The 21,574-nt window shown below is 25.4% G+C and overlaps 4 protein-coding genes across 5 annotated transcripts; 1 reads left to right on the top strand and 3 right to left on the bottom strand.

Annotated features, from left to right (window-relative positions):
* Positions 1-2,228: 2,228 nt before the first annotated feature.
* On the bottom strand, positions 2,229-5,987 carry LOC123270314 (serine/threonine-protein kinase RIO3-like). The gene is made up of 4 exons (XM_044736318.1): positions 5,727-5,987; positions 5,425-5,609; positions 5,134-5,225; positions 2,229-2,596 (listed from the first exon to the last, which is right to left on the bottom strand). Exons 1-4 carry the CDS (start codon positions 5,816-5,818, stop codon positions 2,318-2,320), a joined length of 648 nt encoding a protein of 215 aa, XP_044592253.1. The 5' UTR covers positions 5,819-5,987; the 3' UTR covers positions 2,229-2,317.
* Positions 5,988-6,319: 332 nt separating this feature from the next.
* LOC123270312 (U5 small nuclear ribonucleoprotein 40 kDa protein) lies at positions 6,320-11,185 on the bottom strand. The gene is made up of 5 exons (XM_044736315.1): positions 10,961-11,185; positions 9,595-9,724; positions 9,172-9,485; positions 8,556-8,994; positions 6,320-6,400 (listed from the first exon to the last, which is right to left on the bottom strand). Exons 1-5 carry the CDS (start codon positions 11,081-11,083, stop codon positions 6,342-6,344), a joined length of 1,065 nt encoding a protein of 354 aa, XP_044592250.1. The 5' UTR covers positions 11,084-11,185; the 3' UTR covers positions 6,320-6,341.
* Positions 11,186-12,559: 1,374 nt separating this feature from the next.
* Positions 12,560-21,162, bottom strand: LOC123270313 (HCLS1-associated protein X-1). 2 transcript variants are annotated; one of them, XM_044736316.1, is made up of 6 exons: positions 20,917-21,162; positions 19,872-19,964; positions 18,293-18,447; positions 13,581-13,728; positions 13,203-13,510; positions 12,560-12,748 (listed from the first exon to the last, which is right to left on the bottom strand). In XM_044736316.1, the coding sequence occupies exons 1-6, from the start codon at positions 20,985-20,987 to the stop codon at positions 12,633-12,635; spliced, it is 891 nt and encodes a 296-aa protein (XP_044592251.1). In that variant the 5' UTR covers positions 20,988-21,162; the 3' UTR covers positions 12,560-12,632. The 2 variants fall into 2 exon arrangements, with proteins under 2 accessions (XP_044592251.1, XP_044592252.1); XM_044736317.1 differs by lacking the exon at positions 20,917-21,162 and having other exon boundaries at positions 18,293-18,445.
* LOC123270318 (methylosome subunit pICln-like) lies at positions 15,758-18,112 on the top strand. The gene is made up of 3 exons (XM_044736321.1): positions 15,758-15,962; positions 16,051-16,193; positions 18,005-18,112. The coding sequence occupies exons 1-3, from the start codon at positions 15,844-15,846 to the stop codon at positions 18,106-18,108; spliced, it is 366 nt and encodes a 121-aa protein (XP_044592256.1). The 5' UTR covers positions 15,758-15,843; the 3' UTR covers positions 18,109-18,112.
* Positions 21,163-21,574: the final 412 nt, after the last annotated feature.

Here is a 21,574-nt window from a genome sequence, read left to right as displayed (position 1 = left end):
TAAAATAATTTTTGACATGCAACCACATTGACGGGTACAATACATAATAAATAAATTAACAAATGTTGTTTATCGCGAAATTCTAATCTATTTATACCTACTTCAAAAACTTATCATCGATATTATTAAGAGAATAAGAAAAATTTGGTGTCTAGGATAGTCATATGATGAAATCGGTTTTTTTTAGTGAAATTTAGTGTCATTACAAAGGTCTTGATATGAATTTGTGCCTTTTCAAGGTTTCATATCATTCTCACCGATGGTTAATTTATTATGATAAGTATTTAGGCTACATTTGAAAATTCTCTATCTCTAGATACATAATTAAGAAATGATCTTGTATCTTGAGAACTATTGACATTTTTAAAGATATAAGCTCATCCCGATGTTATACTCATCAAGACCTTTTATTTGAGTACCCACATTAATTTTTCATATATTTTATATATTTACACGGAAAAAAGTAAACTGTAATATTCACTCGAATTCCGGTTAATTTTCATAGTTTCAAATAGTAATGCGGACATCGGAGTGGCAAAAATATAAATATTACAGAACTTAATGTAGAAAGTATAAAAGCCACAATTTATAATTTAATATCCAAAATAAGTGATTAGTAGATGTCACTATGGTAAATAACGACTCTTTCATCGAAAAAAATTACAGTTTCAAACAGTAAAAATTGCCATTTCAATATATAGTCCATATTATGCGGAGAAGGGGAACTTAAATTAAAGAGAAGGGGGGTTTCACTCTGGGAGAATTTAACATTTGAAACAGTAAAAATTATACTTTTAAAATATACATTTTACCAGTCCAAGCAAGTCAATAATTACAGTTTGATTTTTAGCGTCGCGTTTAAAATTTACCATTTTACTTTGTAAATATTGACGTTGCTTGTATTAGAAATTTATTAACTTTATTTTATACTTTTTACTTATCATAAGATCATTTTTTAGGTACGAAATGATAAATATCAAAGTCTGAATTCTTAATTATTATACTTTAACATTTTAGACATTTACATAGCGAACATTACTGTTTGAAATAGTATTTTCTTCCATGTAAAGAGTAAATTGTAACGTTTAAATGGTAAATATTATAAAGTGAATAGTAATATCACGATTTTACTGTTTGAAATGGTAATTTTTAGCGGTTGATCATTACTTATTATAAATCGACTGTTATTTATTACAGTTTACTTTTTTCCGTGTATATATTTCACAAATACCATATGTGTAAAATATATGAAAAATGCCATGTGAGTACTCAAATGAAAGCTCTTGATGAGCGTAACATCAGGATGAGCTTACTTTATCTTTAAAAATATCAATAATTAAGAAATGACCTTGTATCTTTTGAACTATTGACATTTTTAAAGATATAAGCTCACTCCGACATTACACTCATCGAGACCTTTCATTTGAGTACCCACATCAACTTTTCATATATTTTATATATATTATATATTATTATGTATATATATTATTTATATATATATATATATATATATATATATATATATATATATATATTAATATATATAGTTAATATATATTAATAATATATATTAATAATATATATTAATAATATATATTAATATATATATATATATATATATATATATATATATATATATATATATATATATATATATATATATATATATATATATATATATATATGAAAAATATATCAAAATATATACGGATACTCAAATGAAAGCTCTTGATGAGTGTAACATCGGGATGAGCTTACATCTTTAAAAATATTAATAATTAAGGAATGACCTAGTATCTTGTGAACTATTGACATTTTTAAAGATATAAGCTCATCTTGGTCTTACACTCATCAAGACCTTTCATTTGAGTACCCACATCAATTTTTCATATATTTCATATAATTTTATATATTATATATATGAATATATGAAAAATATATCAAAATGCATGTGGGTACTCAAATGAAAGCTATTGATAAGTGTAACATCAGGATGAGCTTACATCTTTAAAAATTCCAATATTCAAAAAAGTACAGTGCAATTTAACAAAAGTCATTATTTAATAACGCAAAATTCTATTTATTTATAGTTCACAAATCACAGCAGCCACATAATGACTGCAAGGTTGCTAGTTTTTTCTTATGTTTTTTGCCATAATTTATCTGTTAAAAAAATTCTGAAAATTTTCAAAAATCTACTTAATTAATTTTTATAAAGAAGACAAAAATTGGAATCCATAGTTGATATATTTTATTGATAATTAATTCAGGTATAATTTTTTTTTATATTAGTTTAATATTTTGAGAGGCGTTACATTTATTTCAGTGATTGATTTTGCTTGTGAGGGCGAACTTTAGCTTTCTCACGAGCGCAGTGTGCATGGCTGTGATTTCGCAATGAGTTGAACACATTGTTATTCAATTTAACGTCGAAGCCTCCGGTATCTCCAGTAGATATTCCAGGAGGGAATTCCAAAACTCGACAAGCATTTATTCTCGAGGACATCAGGATATCGTGCTTCGTTACGATTTCAGATCCTGCGTTTGATTTCTTATAGCCGCACCGTGGAATTGAGGCATATTCCTTCTCGATTTCCTGCAATTAATCAATTATTTTAGTACGCATATATTGTGATAATTATTTATTATTAATTTATATAATAACAATATTGGTTTTATTTGTGTCACATTTTACATAAGTGTTTTGACAAGTTCATTTATTTATTTTTTTTTTTTGAGATAAGAAATGATACTAAAATCAGCAGACATCGGAAAATTGTTTTTATTTTTATAATAAATTATCATGGAAGAATTTTTATTAAAAAATTCCACGTCAAAAAATCAAAAAAAGTACAAGCACAAATTTTTAGAAAAATAATTTTTTTTAACAATCTATTTCTAAAAAGAAGAAAAAAATTTTTAAAGAATTTATAAATTTTTTTAGAATTTTATAGCAATGAAATGATTATAAAAAAAAAAATTAAATAAAAAATCCTACATGTGAAAACAAAAAAAAGTTAGTAAAATGGAAATGAAATTAGCGATTTGAAAATTTTTTTTATCGAAAAAATTATAACAAAAAAATTTCACATGTAAAAGATTTGAAAAATTATACTTGAAATTTTTTACTTGCAAATTAATTGTTGAAAAAAATACAAAAATTTTGGAGCGTCGGCTAACTTCAAAATTGGCTCCCCGCCTTTATTAATCCGCAAAAATTATCCACGTAAAAATTTCTTATACAACAATATCTCAAGTACAATAATTTCTCAAAAAAGAATTTATCACAACATAAATTAACCTGACGAAAATTAATCAGCATTTAAGACAAATGAGGAGCTGATTTTCAAAAGGGTATCTTTTCGTATTTTAAAAGAGCAATTTTTTGAACTTTTAAATATTAATTCCTTCGAGAATTATAAAGATTTATAAATGAAAATCGAATTGTAGCTTCACAACCGATAGCACTTTATAGCTAAAATTAAAAAAGTTCAATAAAAATATCGCGTTACTAAAACCACAAGGGCGTATCTCAAAATATACGCCCTTATGGTTCTGCAGAACCGTAAGGACGTATAAAAAAATTTTTTTTGCTCCAATCAATGGAAAAATGTTGAAAAAATTAACATCTATGGAAAAAACGAAAAAAAAATTTTTTTTTGTGATACGCCCTTATGGTTTTAAAAAAACATTTTTCTAAAACCATAAGGGCGTATCCTACTTTTTCGGTTTATTATCAATTATAGATCAGAGTAATAAAAAAAATTGCAAAGATAATAGAAATATCACTCTATAACTTAATTTATGTCAACAAATATTTATTTAAGTGAAAAAACTAATAAAAATTAAGGAAAAATAAATTCATAACAACTTGAGAACAATCGGTATGTCTTCAAGTTAATAAAATTAGCCTGAAAATTTTTCTAAATTGATTTTTTTTACTTCAGATCTATTTACAATTAACAAAAGAGTTTTGTAAGCCATTTAGAACTGTAATTTTAAAAAAGTCATTCAAAAAGAACTTTGTTCTTGAGAATTGTTATGATTCTTCAATACCAATATCTTGAAGCAAGTTTGATGACCTAAATCATTTTTGTACATCAGGCACTGTCCCACAAAATATCATCGGTATTATCAAAGTTTAATTTTCAGCCATGGTCATAGTTTATAAATTTTTTTGTCATTATCAAGTTAAAAAAAAAAATTAAGAAATCTTTTTTTTTTACTTTTATAATCTTAGACACAGATGATCCTGACGATGGAGATGGCATTGGAGTAATACTCTGATGAATTTATTTTTCCTTAATTTTTTATTAGTTTTTTCACTTAAATAAATATTTGTTGACATAAATTAAGTTGTGGAGTGATATTTCTATTACCTTTGCAATTTTTTTCTTACTCTGACCTATAATTGATAATAAACCGAAAAAACAGGATACGCCTTTATGGTTTTAGAAAAATGTTTTCTTAAAACCATAAGGGCGTATCACAAAAAAAAAATTTCTTTTCGTTTTTTCCATAGATGTTAATGTTTTCAACATTTTTACATTGATTGGAGCAAAAAAAATTTTTTTATACGCCCTTATGGTTTTAGTAACGCGATATTTATAATTCAAGATAACCAGTTATTTTGTCTCGATCAATCAAAAATGAAAAGATGACCTTTTGAAACTTAACTCCTCAAATGATCCGTGATTAATTTTCGGATAGGGACCAACACATAAGCTTGTTACCGTGTTTTGCCCTTTTATTTAAAATAAATAAATATTTATTTAATAATATCAGTTACAAATTTAATTATGTTAAGAGTTAATGAGAAGTTTTGGTATGAGAAAATATATTCGAAGATATTTTTGCCATGAGAAAATATTGCTAGGATAAAATATTGCATAAGAAATTATTGATGAAAAATTTTGTCGTAGGTAATTATTACATGAGAAATAAAAAACGGTTATTATTACATGAGAAATAAAAACCTTCAAAATCATATTAGTAAAAATATGTCGAAGGATTTTTTTTTTATAGTTGATTTGTTATAAAAATTAATAGCTGTTAGCTAACAGTATCATATATATTTTTCACAGTAAAAAATCAATTAATATATTGTTAAAAAATATCTTCAAGATGACTTACCACAAAATGATCCAAATCGCGATCTTCATCGATTTGCTTAATTATGTCAGGACAATTTGGATTCGTACGAAAGTTAGCAAATGATATACCAACTGTAAATATAATTTGTCGTGGAGATTAATTTATTATTAATTAAATAGAAAATAAATTTTCACTGCAAAGAAATAATTAATCGTTGACATTTAAAAAAAAAAAAGTTGACTTTCATTTGAAAAAATATCTTATGAAAAAAAGTCAATAAATAACTCAACATTTATAAATAAAAGTTATGATTATAAAATAAAAATATACCTTTGGCTCCTCGATTAAGTTTATCCTCAGTGCGTTTAAGCATCAAATCATACTCATCATTAAATTGATTTTGCAGTAATTGCGCAATAACTCTATCGCTATTGATATTGTCATCTTCAATTTCAACGTCCTCAAAGGTTGCGTGATTTTCAGTAACTTTATCATCAGCATACTTTAAAAATTCACTGAAACAAAAATTAATTATTAAAGAATAAACTCAATTTTTTTTTTTTTTAATTATTAATTAAAGTAAAAATAATAAAAATACTTCAAGGTTATAAGTAAAAATAAATTCAACATACTTTTCCAATTTTTTATGGAAAGACTGCTCGGCAGTTATTTGATTGAAGCTTACTGCTTCTGCTGGTGGAATGGGAGCCCAAGGAGATGCCATTACTCTTACTAATTAATAATTACAATAATAATTTTTTTAAATATTTATAATACAAATGAACACAGTAAGTTTCAAAATATGTGTAAATGTAGAGGTGATCTAAATAAACAAAATAGTGAGGTTATTAGATATAAATTTACTATACTGTTTACTACGCCGTCTACATTAACAATAACAACAATATTTAAGTACAAACTTGAATGAATTGTGTACAAGTTGGTAAAGGTACCGTAACATAGGATTTGTTTTTATCGACAGGTATTTAATTTATTTATTTAAATTAATTTAGCAGATATTTCACAATTTTTATAATATTTTCAACAAATAAATTATGGCCAAAAATGAGAAAAAAAATGAGGTAGAAATTTTTAAAAATAATTTTTGAGAAAAAATTTGTTTTTGTTAAATAGAAGTAAAAAAAATTGTCAAATGACTGCTGACTTTAATGTAATATTTATTTTATTATTATTACTATTATTATTATATATAAAATTTTTTTTCATGTTTTAATTAAAAATTTATTTCAATTTGTCGCTTCTATTTCTCCCAAGAAAATTTGTTTGTCACTTGAACCGGAGCACACTGTAACAAATAAAAAAATCAATTAATATTTATACTAGCAACTAGCAGTCACTACGTGACTGCAGAAATTTATGAACTCTGAATAAGAAAATTTTGGCTGAATTATTTTTTTATATTTACAATCACATCAGTAGTTTTTAAAAATAATAGTGCTATTACAGGATCAATTACTAATAATTTAATGAACAAATGTGACCGAACAAATTTATAGAACTAACAAACTATTAAAAACTCCTCCAAAAACTTTACAAAAAAAATATATAAACCAAAAGGCACTAATTTTTATCTCGACCTTTCTGATTATACCAAATTAAACTATAAGCTCACCCCGACATTACTCTCATCAAGACCTTTCATTTGAGTACCCACATCAATTTTTCACATATTTATATATATGTATATATGAAAAATATATCAAAATGCATATGGGTACTCAAATGAAAGCTCTTGATGTGCGTAACATCAAGATGAGCTTATATCTTTAAAGATATAAATAATTAAAAAATGAGCTTGTATCTTGTGCACGATTGACATTTTTAAAAATATAAGCTCATCTCGACAATACACTCATCAAGACCTTTCATTTGAGTACCTACATCAATTTTTCATATATTTACATATATGAATATATGAAAAATATATGAAAATGCATGTGGGTACTCAAATGAAAGCTTTTGATGATTGTAACGTCAGAATGAGCTTACATCTTTAAAAATATCAATAACTAAGAAATAATCTTGTATCTTGTAAACTATTGACATTTTTGAAGATATAAGCTCACCCCGATATTACACTCATAGAGACCTTTCATTTGAGTACCCACATCAATTTTTCATATATTTTATATATTTATATGAGTGATTCTCTGTAAGAATGTTTTTTGCTGTCCCAGGCATTTTTTTATTAGAAAAATTGTTATTTTGTTACTAAAAAAAATTTATTACGAAAGTAAAACAACATTTCTATTTGGAGCATTGAAAACTAAAATGGAATAAATTTTGGTTTTTTTGCTATAAATTCGTAAACCACCGAAATGTCAGTCCCCTGGGCTGTCCCAGTCCCAAAATTATAACTTTAAGATTAAATTTTAAGTTATTCGTCCATAATATATAATTTGGTCCATAATGTTTATAAACTTAATTAGTTAACTAACAATATTCTTCAATAAAAAGTACCGAAAGTTAATTTGTTTCATTAAATTCATTAAGCCAAAGTTTGTCCCAGGCATTTTAAGATCAGTTTCCTGCCAGAAGTTCAAAGCCAAAAAAAAAAATCCAGCGTGTTATTTTACCTTTTGTAAGGTTTATAAGGACCTAACTAGCCTTGAGTTAATAACCATAGGGCTGTTAGCGCTTTATCGGCATTTTATTTAGTGTCAAAGCACCGTTTGTGCTGGAAATGTGTGTCTGGGCCACTTCAAAACTCAGTCCCCTGGCAGCTATTTTTGTTTATAATTTATTTATAAAATTGGATCCATAAGTCTTAATATTATTCTAATTAATGTAAACATTTATTGAGAACTTAAAAAGTTGAATGCATTGAAATAGTTAGCTTGATTTTTCTCAATTTGATAAAAATAATCAGTCCCCTGTCATATTATATGGCAAAAGATACACAAATATCGAAAAAGCAAAAATTAATTCGGCTGTTTATTTATTATAATTAAGCTGATAGTTTTGTAGCCCTTGTTAATTTTTTTTCTAATAAAATCAAAAATAATTTGGTAGGACAATTTTGTACAGATTTAAGACGTCCTTACAGAGAATCACCCATATATATTTTATATATGTACATATGACAAATATATCAAAATTGCAAGTGGGTACTAAAATGAAAGCTCTTGATGAGTGTAACATCGGGATGAGCTTATCTCTTTATAAAATGTCAATATTTAAGAAATTACAATGAAACATTGAAAAGGCATTAATTTAGATCTAGACCTTTCCAATAATATTAAATTGAATTTAATCATATAAATACTTCGAAGACAAAATTTTCTTATCCTCTTAATTTATACAGATCATTTTTAAGTATAAAAAATTAAATCACTTAAAATAAAATTTTTTTAAGCTACTAAATTTTTTAATAGTGAAAATGAAGAAATAATATTACTATCTTATTGATATTCAAAAATGAAATGAAAAATAAAAATTACCAATTGGTTCTTTGGGATGAAAATCAACAGCATTAACACTCCCATTATGTCCCGGTAACTTATAAAGAATCCTCCGGCTGGTGGTATCCCAGATGTAGTGGAACCTGTCACTAGACCCAGTAGAGACTTTGCTGCCATCTGGAGACCAGGCGCAGTGCAATAAATTCTTTTCAAAGTTATGCTGGTGTCCTGTAAAAATTTTGACACATCTCTCAAAAGGTGCGAACGGTCTGACGTCCCAAATACGGAGTGAGTTGTCCATAGAATTTGATAAAATATACGACCCGTCGGGACTTAATCTCAGTCCGGTTACTGAATCAGTGTGTCCTTTTAATTTGTAAAGTACTGCGTCTTTTCTCAGATCCCAAATTTTAATGTCGTTGTCAATTCCACCACTTATTACTTGCTCAGCTGTGTCATTAAATGTCACTGCAGTCACCTAAGTTAATAAATAAATTAATTAATTAATTAGTTTACAAATCAATGAATTTATTAATTGAATTATTATTTAATTCAATAATTTATTAATTGAATAATTATTTAATTCAATAATTTATCAATTGACTAATTAATAAATTAATTTATTGATAAATTAATTAATAGAAAAATAAATTACCGGGTAAGAATTCTCGAGAGTTTTACACTGGCCCCGCTTACGTGGGTCCCATATTTTTATAGTGCAATCATCGCTACCAGAGCACAATTGTGTAGGTCCTCGACGCGCTCCACCCACTGAATTTACAAACCCACTGTGTCCTTTTAATTTTTTGATCCTAGTACCGGCAATAAAGTCCCAGAGCCCGAGAGTCATGTCAGTACTTGCTGTGTAAACAAAGTTACCATCCGAACTAAAGTGGATTTCCATTACTGCTCCGCTGTGGCCCGACATTGCACCGATATTTTCGCACTCTCCATAAACGTTCCATATGTCTGAAAAATAAAATTAGAATTTTAATAAAAATAACAATAACAATAATAATAATAATAATAATTAAAAATTTAACTAAGTATTTAATAGTTAACTATAAAAAATACTTACAAATTTGACGATCAAAACCTGTAGAAATTAAATACTGTCCTTCTGGATGGAACTCCAAAGAAAATATGTCACCTTGATGTCCTTCCAGCAACATAATTGGAGAAGATAAAGAGGATGTTCTTGGTGGCCCCTGAAAGTAAATTAATATTCTAATTACTTTCTAATTATAATTTTTAGTAGATTTTATAAAAATCTAACTATTGCAGCCATCCTCATGGCGCAACTTTGAAAAAATTTAGTCGTTTTCTGATTCAGTTTGTCGAGCTGAGTCAGAAAATGTATATAGTTCAAAAGTTTATATATGTATATATATATATATATATATATATATATATATATATATATATATATATATATATATATATATATATATATATAAATTTATACGATATAACGCGGCTTGTCAGCACGATAGCGTTTTCAATTTATAACCGATTCTTCTCAAACTCAACATGCTTTATATATCGATCAAGACCAAGGTTAAGTTCGAAGATGAGCTTAATCGGGCGAGTAATTTGGAAATGACAGGATTTTGAAATTTTGAAAATCGTAAAAATTGATGTTTTTACTACTTCAACTTGATATAATTACTGATCGAGACACGATATCAAAATTCGGTAAAATGCATCGTAAAGCTCTTTTAATAAGCTTCAATTTTCACTACTCAGAAGTGGTAATAGCCTCAATATTACTCCTTTTAGAGTTCGTTTAATAAAACAGTTTTACTGTTGCAGCCGTTTTACAATTATTGTCTGCAACATAGCTTAATCATGATGTAAATTCAATAATTACGATAATGATTAGTCTTTCGTGTAATGTTTTCAGGTAATTCGTCAGTAAATATGTCACAAATTAGTGTCTATATATTGTTTTCTTCAATTAAAATTTTATCCGGTTTCAAACATCTGATTGATTTGCAAATTGTTGTTCCTAAGCAGTTATTTAAAATTTGGTCATTTATAATTCAAATTTTATAATCTTTGCAATTCTTTGAGAAACTTTTTCTTCAAAAGTTAATTTTTTTTCCAAAATTTCTTCTAAATAGTTTTAAATTTATTATTGAATTTTGTTTTTAATTCATAAATTAAGTTATACATTATTAGTGTTATTATATTATTTTATTAAAAATCAATTTTCTTTATTTGAAAAATCTACTTCCATTTCGGCTGCCGAATGGCCTTTTTTTTTTAAATTTTATTTAACATGAAAATTTTTTTCAAAAAATTATTTAAAAAAAAATTGCATTTTTTATCTTTTTTCTAATTTTTTCATTTACTGTAAATATTTTGTTATAAAATTATTAAATATTTGCTGAATCAATTTTGATAATAAATTTGATAAATAATCAAATATAGGTTATAATTACACTTTGAATGACGGCTTTTTCCCGGCTGCTGAAAACAACTTCATTTTTTGTGCGTTTTGATGCTGGAACTAAAGCCAAAATCTCGTCACCACCTCCAGCTTTTCTTTTATCCGCTCCCGGCATTTTTATTAATTATTTATTTATTTATTATAATTATAACTTTTTCACTTTATTAAATGAAAATGTAAACTTGTGAGCAAACGTTATATTGTAAACACCACCAAACGACCAAACACGACGTTGGTAGATTAAAGGCTATGTGCGCGCGCATACTTCAAAAAAAATCCTGTAGTTGGCGCTACTTGCTTTTTCTATCAGCGCGGTTATGATTGTTATGATATTTTACTTTGGTCATGACCAAATTACTATTGTGATAGTGAAGTTAGCTGACAACTGTCCTATTTTTCAATTTTTATGACAAATCAATTTTGGTAAATAAAAGTCTTCTAAAAATTTGACATTAAATAATTAAATTTAGCTGTCATTTGACAATTTTTTAATTTTTTTTAACAAATAAATTTTTTTTTGAAATATAATTTTTAAAAAATTTCATTTTTTATTTTTTACAAATTTCTGCCAATTTTTTTTTTTTTTTTCTAATAATTTATTTGTTACAAAAATTATTTTTAATTTTTACACATCGAATTTTTTGGTAATAATTTAAAAATGAAATTTCTAATATCTGCCACTTTCAGTGTCGATTATTGTTATAATCCGAACAAAAACAGTTTCACTGTAAAAAAAATCACGCCAAGTCCACGTTCATAAGACTGTTAAGAAAAAAAAATTTTATTTCTTTACAAAAAGATATAAAATAAAAAATTAAAAAATCCAAGTAACCGATATGGTTGTATATGATTTTCGGAAGTTAAAAAAAATTTTGTTGTAAATTTAAAAATTAAAAGAAACAATTTTGGAACGTATTTAGTGTGCGTGGTTACGAAAAATTTCACTTTTCATGAAATTCCTAAAATCTATCTACTAGGACTTTTAAAAAAAATTGAAGTACACAATGACGCACACAAAAATCATTTATTAAATAATTGTGTAATTTGTAGCGATCTACAGCCTTAACGGCGAAGCTCAGTAGCGCGCAGAGCACTTGTACCATTCACCGCTGCGTCATATAAAAATTCATATTATTTAAACTAATACCGGGCAGTGAAATTTTATTTCTAAATAAAGAACTTAAATGTATAACGAGTATTAGTAAAAAAAAAAAAAATCTATTATCGTACTGAAAAGTCATTAAAATTTAAATTTGTTTATTTAAAAATTAATAAAAAATATGATAATAAACAAATTAAATTTGCAAAAGAATTTTATGTGAAAATATAGATATTTTACTATAATCGCTGAAAATTTCGTTAAGTTATCTTCAATAGCTTTTTCACAATTAATTTTTTAATTAAAAGTACCGAAAATTTTTGTTGTTAAAAAAATTGTTGTTAAATTCAAAATTTTCAAAAACTGTTTTGAGGGATGATTTTTAGGTATGACTACTTTTGATAATTATATTTTAATAAGTTTTCTATCACCAAGTGGTAAAAGGGGGGTCCACTTGACGTGTTTTTACTCAATAATAGTACTCAATTTAAATTTCTTTTAAATAATTATATTTTATTAATATTATAAATAAGTATTAACTACAGATACTTTTTAATCTAAATAACTACAACTTTGGGTTAAAATCAAAAAACTGTTCCCAAGGAAATTTATTTAGTGGTTCCGAATTAATTTTAGGTTCTTCAGTAGGTTTCCAATTTGAGTCGAAGTTTTTTACTTCACCTGCAAAACAATAAATTTAATTTAAATGATTTTTATTGCATATTATAATTAAGTCTACAATAACTCAAATTTTCTTCTTACAAATTTGCTACTTTTTCTTTTGTTATTTTTATTTTTATGTTTACCTACTCGAGTAATTATAAAGGGATTGATGCAATCCAAATATGTTATCTAATTTTTTTTTTTTTTTTTTTTTGTTATCTTGTCATTACAAAAACAATTTTAAGAACAATTATTTTATAAAGATTATTAAGCCTGTTAATGGCTAAGGCTGTCGGGGTTGTTTATAAATAAATAAATAAATAGATAATATTGAAAATTTGGATAAAAAAATGAAAAGAAGTTAAATTTTGAAAACTTGCGACATTTCTTCAGATATTCTCAATTTCTTTAGGTAATTTACAAAATTTTCATTTATTTTTATTATTATTAAAATATATAATTAATAACTTACTTTCAGGGATATTTTCAAAATTCTCCGTTTTGCTTTCTACTCCATACTTGTCTCTCTTGGTGACACTGGTATAAATTTTATCTCCAATTTGGCGTTTTATAGTAGTCTCGCAATTTCCCTCGCTGTCAGTAACACTTTGGCGTTCTTCTACGCTACCATCCGGGCGTCTTATTGTCTGCGAGGTGACAGATTTTCCAAATGAACTAAAATTAAACCTACTTCGCGGTACAACGGGGCTTTCATTTTTGGGAACTAGCTGGGTTTCATCCACGTCTTTCCAAATCCGTGAAAAATCTTCAGCGCTTATTCTGCAAAAAATTAATATAAATAATAATATTTAAAAAACATAGTAATATTTAAAAAAAAATATATATTTACTTTCCATCCAAATCTTTGTCGATTTTGTAATTTTTATCATGAGGATTTTCAGAAGCAAAATCATAACCAGGCTTAAAAACTTCGTCACGTGGACTCAATTTTCTGCTAGTAGATGGTGGTAGTAACTCAGGCAAATTATTTTGGTGATCTGAAATTAATAAATCAATTTTTGGTCATACATTATTGAAATTTGGTCATATATTTTATTTTTAAATATTTCCAAAGTGGTTGCACCTAATTTAATTATTTATTTATTTATAGATTTATTTATTTATTTATAAATTTATTTATTTATAAATTTATTTATTTATTTATTTATAATTTAATTTCAATGGCAAAAGTATACAAAAAAAATTACAATTAAGTACACGTTTAGTTTAGTTTAGTTTATTAACAAAATTATGTCAAGGCAGTTGCCGAATGACAAAGAGTAAGTATACATATAATTTTACATTATTGTGCAGTTTAACTTATAAATATTTAGAGTGTTTTACACAATAATATTTTTAGATAGGTGATAATATTATATACTACATTAAAAATTAATATAAAAATTTAATTTATAAAGAATTAACTAATAATTTTAAGAATCTTTGATGTTACTAAAGAGACAGGTAGGATATTAAAGCAATATTAAAGCAAATTTTTAAGGGAGTTGGGAAAGAACGGATAGGGGAAAGGGGGGGACCTACTCAGTGGGGATTTTTCCGTAATTGAAAAAATAATCAGACAGCCCAGACTGGGAATCGAACCCAGATCTCTCGGTTACGCGCCAAGGGCTCTACCAGTTAAGCTATCCGAAGGAAACTTTAAATTAAAAAGAAGCTATATAAAGAAGGTTAACGAAGTTTGAAGATTAATAAAATAATGATAGAAGCATTTACAACAGTTTATGATCAAACATCTAAATTAAATAAATAATCAAAAATTTTATTTTTGAAAACCTCCAAGCTTGATGAATTTATAATGTCCTCTGGTAGTTCTTCCCATAATCGTATAACTGTAATTACGAAAGAAGACTCATAATGAGTGGTACTGAAATTTGGGAATTTAAAGAGAATATTATTTTTCTTGGCTGCTAGTCACGTATGAATAATGAAGATATAAAATTTCAAAAATTTTAAATATTAAGAAAAAATCGTTTTTCTTAAATTTGGAATTTAGTTCTAATAAATACAAGAAAAGTATGAATTTGAATATAAAAATTAAAAATTAACGAGTTAAACTTAGTGATGCAAAATACAAAAAGATGATAATTTAAGATGATAAACTTATGTAACAAAAATTTGTGAATGAATATCAATAGTTTAAAATTCAGATTTATTGTTTCGTTCACGCTTCATGAAGAATTCAAAAGCACTAGTCTTAAATGAAATGATAAAATTACAAGACGAAAACACCCCAAGCTTCATAAAAAAAAATGTTGACTTTTTGATAGATTTCACTCAACAAGAAGTTAAAAAATTAATAATCGTCAACTTAAATTCAACAAAACATTAACAAAAAAAAATTTGTACCGCTTGGGACGGTAGAATAAAATGCCGGATTTTATAAAAAAAAAAATAATCAAACTTTTGTTGACTAAACTTACAAAATAAACGATAAAATCCCAAGCGGTACAAAATTTTTTTTGGCAATATGTTGTTGAATTTAAATTGACAATTATTAATTTATGACTTCTTGTTAAATAAAATTTACCAAAAAGTCAACAGTTTTTTATGTGACGCTTGGGATAAGAAAATTTTATTGTAATTTTAATAAAAATTTTCGGAATAGTAGACAAAATTATATTTTTAATAAAAATCATCTTTTGTATTTTTACATACCCAATTTTGTAAAATTACACTGTTTTTTTATTATTACCAATTATAATAGATAAAAATAGAAAAATATTTTATCAAATATTTAGCATTAAATAAGTACAATTATCTTCACGAAAATTTATTTCAAAAACATTTTGGAGATTGTTAAAATTACTGATCGACATTATTGAACATACAAACGATATCATACTTACAGAAGAAGATAAGAAGTAATATAAAATTATAGAACAATAGATTATTCATGTCATATCTTAGTACAAATCTCAAATTATCTAGACATATTAATCATCAGTTTATAAAACACTATACATTTGAAGAACTTCAAGATATCAATTTTATTTAACAATTGAATGTTCGTTGCTGCAGAAAAAAAATTTCAAATAATTTTCATCAAGTAAAATAAAACATTTTTACTTTTTTAATAAAAAAATTATAATAAAATGTTACATCTCCGTAAAATAGAAATTCCTGAAGAAAATTTAAAACTTATTGAAGAAAATACCAATGTTTATGTAAATGATGAAGAAATCGGAAAAGGAACGCTTTATGTAACTACTAAGTACGCTGTATAAAATTGATTTATTAACATGAATAATGTAAATTTTCTGTATTATAATATAATATTGTACTATTTATTTGTATTGAAGAGAATTAGTATGGATCAATAATAGTACCCAGAAAGGTTTTTCCTTTGGATACTTTCAAATTCTTCTTCCTAATATCTCGCAAGACAAAGAAGAATATGAGCAATCCCTTAATATTATGGTCGATGTTGACATTAATCTTTTAGGTAAGAATTTTTTATTTTTTATTTAAGGAAGTTCGAGCGTAACTAATGAGTCAAAATAGTGTTAAATTTTTTTTTAATTTTAGTCTTCCCAATATTCGTCAAAATTCTTTATTTTAATTTAAAATAATTTAAACAATTTAATAATTTATGATTTTTATTTATTTGATAAAGTAAAGTAATAAAATGACTTTGGTATTTATTACTTGCCGGAATAAATAAACAGATTTGGCAATAGCGCGCTTGATTATACCCATAACCTGAGACGTGGATGAGTGTGTGAGTTAAACATTTCTCTCTCTGTAACTATATTTTTATCCTTTTGTTTTTTCTCAGCTGTTGACGCGATGTTTATTTATTTATTTATTAATCAACATACGCCTATCGGCAATATACATAAAAAAAGATTATTTAAAATTAACTAACATAAATTTAAGAAAATTAAATTATGATTTAAGTTGAAGCAGAGAACGAGAAAAAGAAAATTTTGTGTAGTTTATGTGTACATAAGTAACTGTTTTTTAATGTTTGACATAAAAGCACTGAAGGTACCACCGTAGAATTCCACTTCGCCATTTAATTTATTCACCAGGTTTGCTATTCTGTCATGAGGTCCATTCACCACATAGTTTTTTGAAGACTTAGTAGTTTTCAGTAACCTTTTGCGCCTCAACATTATGTTGGCAGGCGCAAATTCGAAGCTGCTGCAGATGTCCGGGGCGTCAATGATTCCATTGACCACCTTGTAAAAAAAAGCCATGTCGGCGACCTGACGACGATTAGTCAAATTGTTTAATTTGAAGTGCTTGCGAAGATCATCTAAAGTGGAGGCATTAGCTCGCGACCAGCATGTATTTGAGAGATATTTACATAGCTTGTCTTGAATTCTCTCAAGCTGCTTGGTTAAGATATCAGTGTAAGGTGACCAGATGACCGAACAGTATTCCAAAATCGGCAGAACTAGAGTAAGGTATAGGTTAACCGTAGTATGCGGGTAGTTGAAGTCTCTACATGTTCTTGTGACAAGGCCTAGGATTTTGAGGGCTTGGAGTGTGATTTTGTCTACATGTTTGGTGAACATAAGCTTGTTGTCAATTAAGACACCAAGGTCTTTGATGCAGTCTACATGTTCGATCTCGACGCCATTCAGGAGATAGCTGGTGGGCACCTGGGTATGAGCACGTGTGAAGGCTATCACTGCACATTTTTTGACATTCAAGTCAAGTTTGTTGTTTGTGCACCATGTAGCTAGCGTGTTGATGTCGTGCTGTAGGATCTCGCAGTCTAATTCGCTCACTATAGTTTTGTAGATGTTGTCAAATCTTTATTCGAATAAATGGCTGACGATAAACCAGTTACAAACATAAAATTTGACTTTAAATATTTCAAAAATTATATCGGTAATGTATTATTATTAAATTGTTTTTATATTTTGAAATGATCCAAGTTTCTTGTGTATAGTTTTTTATCCGTTAAAGTTGGGAGGTTAATATTGAAAAAAATAATTAAAGTCTCGACAAAACGTTTGTCCGCCATAAGAGCCCGTGTATAAGGAGATAAAATATGTGATTTTTAAAATTTAATATCTAAGTAACTAAACGGTGAATCTTTTTTAAATTTTGGGATGAGATAAATGACGTATTTATTTATACGTATATTTAATTTCAAAGGTCAAAATTGAAAATTATTTTTTACATTAAATTCGCTTGAACTTCCTTAATAGATTAATATATTGTTGCTCTACTATCTTATTTAAATTATTAATCTTTTTTTATTTGAATATTATCTTATTTAAATTATTAATCTTTTTTTAGAGCGTGTTTTCACTGAAGTAAAAATCACACTTGACAATGCTAAAAATTTGAACAACTTGTTTCAAGTTGTATGTGAATGTCATGCTTCATTTAATAATATGTAGATGTTATAGAGAAGTATTGAATAATTTAATTGTATCAACTAATTTATAATAACTATTTGAATTTTTATTTCTTCAGTGAAGACATTGCTCATTTTTTTCAGAATAAATTTTTTCTCTCAGAGTTACTTATGTTAATTTTGAAAATTTTGTTAAAATTAATTAATATAATAATTGAACTATTTACCAGTAATGGCTTCACCAGTTGTAAAATCCTGATTAAAACTGAAGTTGAAGAAATCCCTCATCATACTATCAATTTGCGATTCAAAGTATCTCGACATTTCCAAAGGATTTGTAAAGATTTGGAAGTGAAACCCATTTGGACTTCGGTTAAATCCTCTCGAATAAGAATCAAAATTTTTATTTTTAATTTTTCGTTAAAAAAATCTACTAAATTTCTATTAAATATATCGCGTGCTTAAAGGTAAAAGGGCTTATAGCTAAGGGTTAATAGGGATTTGTGCTAAAAGGGCGTATAAAAAATTTTTTTTTTGCCATTCGGTTTGAAATTGTCTGAAACGTAAAAATCAGTGAAAAAAAAAATTTGGTATCCTAAAGCTGAAAGGGCGTATATCTCAAGACATACGTCCTTTCAGCTTTAAGAAAAGTACTACTTAAAGGTAAAAGGGCGCATAAAAAAATTGTAATTTTAATTCCAAATGTTGAATAATAGTTTAACAAGACAAGTTATACTAAAATAACAGCCTCATATACAAAGTGAAGATATAAACAAATAGAAAATAAATCAATCAAAAACAAATTACGTAAAAATTAAGTGATTAATTTAAAGTAAAAACTACATAAATAATTAAATCACGCGTACTTTATTGTTCTTTGAATATATTTCCTTTTTTAACTTTAAAAAATTTTATAGTTGAGATTTTACGCCGCTACTACCACAGAAAGTTTTTTTTTCACATTTTTAAACTACGAATATGTTCTTTTGTAAACTGGCCGAAAAAAAATCATACGCCCTTTCACCTACCTTTAGATCACCAAAATTTCGAATTCTTAAAAGTAAAAGGGCGTATAATTAAAGACATACGCCCTTTTACCTTTATAATTTTTTTTTTCAATTTTAAGCATAGAATGTGTCTACTACTCGATTGGCAATAAAAAAAAAAATATACGCCCTTTTACCTTTGCAGAGGTAAAAGGGCGCATAAATTGTCATAAGCCCTTTTACCTTTAGGCACACGATATATTAAAAAAAAAAAATTTCCTCTTTAATACTGATTGAAACATTTCTTCACAATGAAAAATTAAAAGAAAATATTTTAATTAAAATAATTAATTTTTTTATGACACGAGTAACATGAAATCAGCAGACTGATAATTTTTAAAATTTTTAGAACAAATCAATTATTTAAAAAATATTTTTAAAAATTCGCACTTATAATTTTTTTTTTTTAATTTCTACATGTAGAATTTTTTGACTATTTTTTTTTTTAATACTAATTTGTTGTATAGTGATTAATGATTAATGAAAAAGTTTTTTATCTCACCTTCTTTGTAAACTTTTATGATATTAAAGTTGTCTGTCAAAGACATTAGAAATTTTTTTATAATTTTATAGCAATGAAAAAAATTAAATAAAAAAAAATTATTAGCAGAAATTTTTTAAAACATTTTTATTAATATAATTGATTTGCTAAAAGAATTTTTAAAATTGACAGCTGTCAGCTAACTTCAGTATCATAAACATTTAAACAATATTTTATTTTTTATTTATTACTCAATAAACTACTATCTATAATTACTACCTGTATTCATCAACATAGTCATCACCATCTTCCTCATCATTCTGCCAAATAGGATTTCGAAATTCGTTACCAGAGTGTTGACGATCATCAAATCTATAAAAATCAAAGTTGTTAAAAATTAATGCTAGAATATTTTAGAAATTATTTAACCAAAATATTTATATAACACTTCACTCAATAATTGAAAAAAAATTTTTTTTATAAATGTCAAAAATTATAATTAAAAATAGCAAACATCTGTCAAAATTTTTTAGACATCTATAATTAAATTGTAATAAAAAAAAAATTCTTCTAAAAAATTAAGTCACTTAATAATTTTTTAATTTTACTTAACAAAAAAAATTTGTTCCAAAAAATTATTTTTAAAAAATTGCATTTATAATTTTTTTTAAATTTCTACATGTCAATATTTTTATGATACTGAAATCAGCAGACATTTAAAAATTTTTTAATTTTTATCATTAATTAAATTATGACATTAAAGTTAGCAGTCACTAGAGAATTTTTTAATTTTTTTTAACAAACAAATTTGTTAAAAAAAATTACTTTTAAAAAATTGCATTTTTTATTTTTCAAAATTTCTACATGTCAATTTTTTTTTCTAATTTTTTTTGCCATAATTTATTTAGAAAAAAAAATTCTAAAAATTATTAAATATCAGCTAAATTTATTTTCATAATTAAATTATAACTAAAAAAATATTTTTAAAAAATTACATTTTTAGTTTTTCAAATTTTCTGTAACTAAAATTTTTATTTTTATTTTTTTTTAATAAGAAAAATCGGAAAAAATTGTCAAATGTCTGCTTTGTTCATTTTCATATATTTTTTTATTAATTTTTTTGAAAAAAAAAAATTTTTTTTAAATTGTTAAATTATTAAAAAAAGTGAAAATTTGTTTTTTTTTTTATAATTTGTAATAAAAATGAAAAAAAATTGTCAGCTGATTTCAGTTTCACAATAAAAAATACAAAAATATAATCAATTTATTGGTTAATTGCTATTTTTAATTTTTAATCAATAATAAATAAATAAAAAAACTTTACCTCTGATTGTCGTGATCTTTTGTTAAGCTTCCACCGAATAAATTTTGGAATAAATCTCGAAAAAACGGCATTTTGCATTAAAAATGATGAAAATTATCCAAAAATTATGTCATTAATCAATTAACACAGTGACTAATATTATTATTATTATTATGTCTACTTTAACCTCGTGTTATATTACTCAAACAGCACAGACACAAATAAATATACAAATAATATGACTTTTATATAAAATCTTTAAAACATCATAAAGGTTATTTTTATGTATTGCGTCGCACTTACTTTAAATTACTAATTGACCAATAAAAAAATTCACTTTGTTTTAATTAATAAAATATATAAAATTATTTAGTTATTTTGACAGCTGATGAGGTAAAAAAAAAAAATAACTGCAATATTTATTTTGTTTAGATGAAAAGTCGCCTTTAGAGCATTGTCAACGTCATTTGTTGACTTTGTTATTTATTTATCAAGAAGTAAATAATTAAAATGTGTGTTTAATAAATAATTTATAAAAAAATAATTATTTTTAAATTAACAAGAAAATTTTAGATTGAATATATTATAAATAATAATAACAATTCTTTGATATTTTTTTTCAAAAAAAAAAATTAGAATTTAGGTTAATTAAGAATTTGTGATAAATTTAATAAATTTA

Source organism: Cotesia glomerata, linkage group LG8 (assembly GCF_020080835.1).
Source record: "Cotesia glomerata isolate CgM1 linkage group LG8, MPM_Cglom_v2.3, whole genome shotgun sequence".
Lineage (NCBI taxonomy): Eukaryota > Metazoa > Arthropoda > Insecta > Hymenoptera > Braconidae > Cotesia > Cotesia glomerata.
Note: the sequence above shows the minus strand (reverse complement) of the source record. Positions and strands in the feature narration are given on the sequence as shown.

Coding starts and splice junctions, on each gene's coding strand:
- LOC123270314 (XM_044736318.1), bottom strand. CDS start 5,818: ATGGCATCTCCTTGGGCTCCCATTCCACCAGCAGAAGCAGTAAGCTTC. Junction 5,610..5,726: donor TTCCATAAAAAATTGGAAAA/GTATGTTGAATT, acceptor TTTTTGTTTCAG/TGAATTTTTAAAGTATGCTG. Junction 2,597..5,133: donor GCGATTTGGATCATTTTGTG/GTAAGTCATCTT, acceptor GATTAATTGCAG/GAAATCGAGAAGGAATATGC.
- LOC123270312 (XM_044736315.1), bottom strand. CDS start 11,083: ATGCCGGGAGCGGATAAAAGAAAAGCTGGAGGTGGTGACGAGATTTTG. Junction 9,486..9,594: donor AGGTTTTGATCGTCAAATTT/GTAAGTATTTTT, acceptor TTTATTTTTCAG/ACATATGGAACGTTTATGGA. Junction 8,995..9,171: donor CTCTCGAGAATTCTTACCCG/GTAATTTATTTT, acceptor TTATTAACTTAG/GTGACTGCAGTGACATTTAA.
- LOC123270318 (XM_044736321.1), top strand. CDS start 15,844: ATGTTACATCTCCGTAAAATAGAAATTCCTGAAGAAAATTTAAAACTT. Junction 15,963..16,050: donor ACGCTTTATGTAACTACTAA/GTACGCTGTATA, acceptor TTTGTATTGAAG/AGAATTAGTATGGATCAATA. Junction 16,194..18,004: donor TGTTGACATTAATCTTTTAG/GTAAGAATTTTT, acceptor ATCTTTTTTTAG/AGCGTGTTTTCACTGAAGTA.
- LOC123270313 (XM_044736316.1), bottom strand. CDS start 20,987: ATGCCGTTTTTTCGAGATTTATTCCAAAATTTATTCGGTGGAAGCTTA. Junction 13,511..13,580: donor GACAAAGATTTGGATGGAAA/GTAAATATATAT, acceptor AATTTTTTGCAG/AATAAGCGCTGAAGATTTTT. Junction 12,749..13,202: donor TTTTGAAAATATCCCTGAAA/GTAAGTTATTAA, acceptor ATTGTTTTGCAG/GTGAAGTAAAAAACTTCGAC.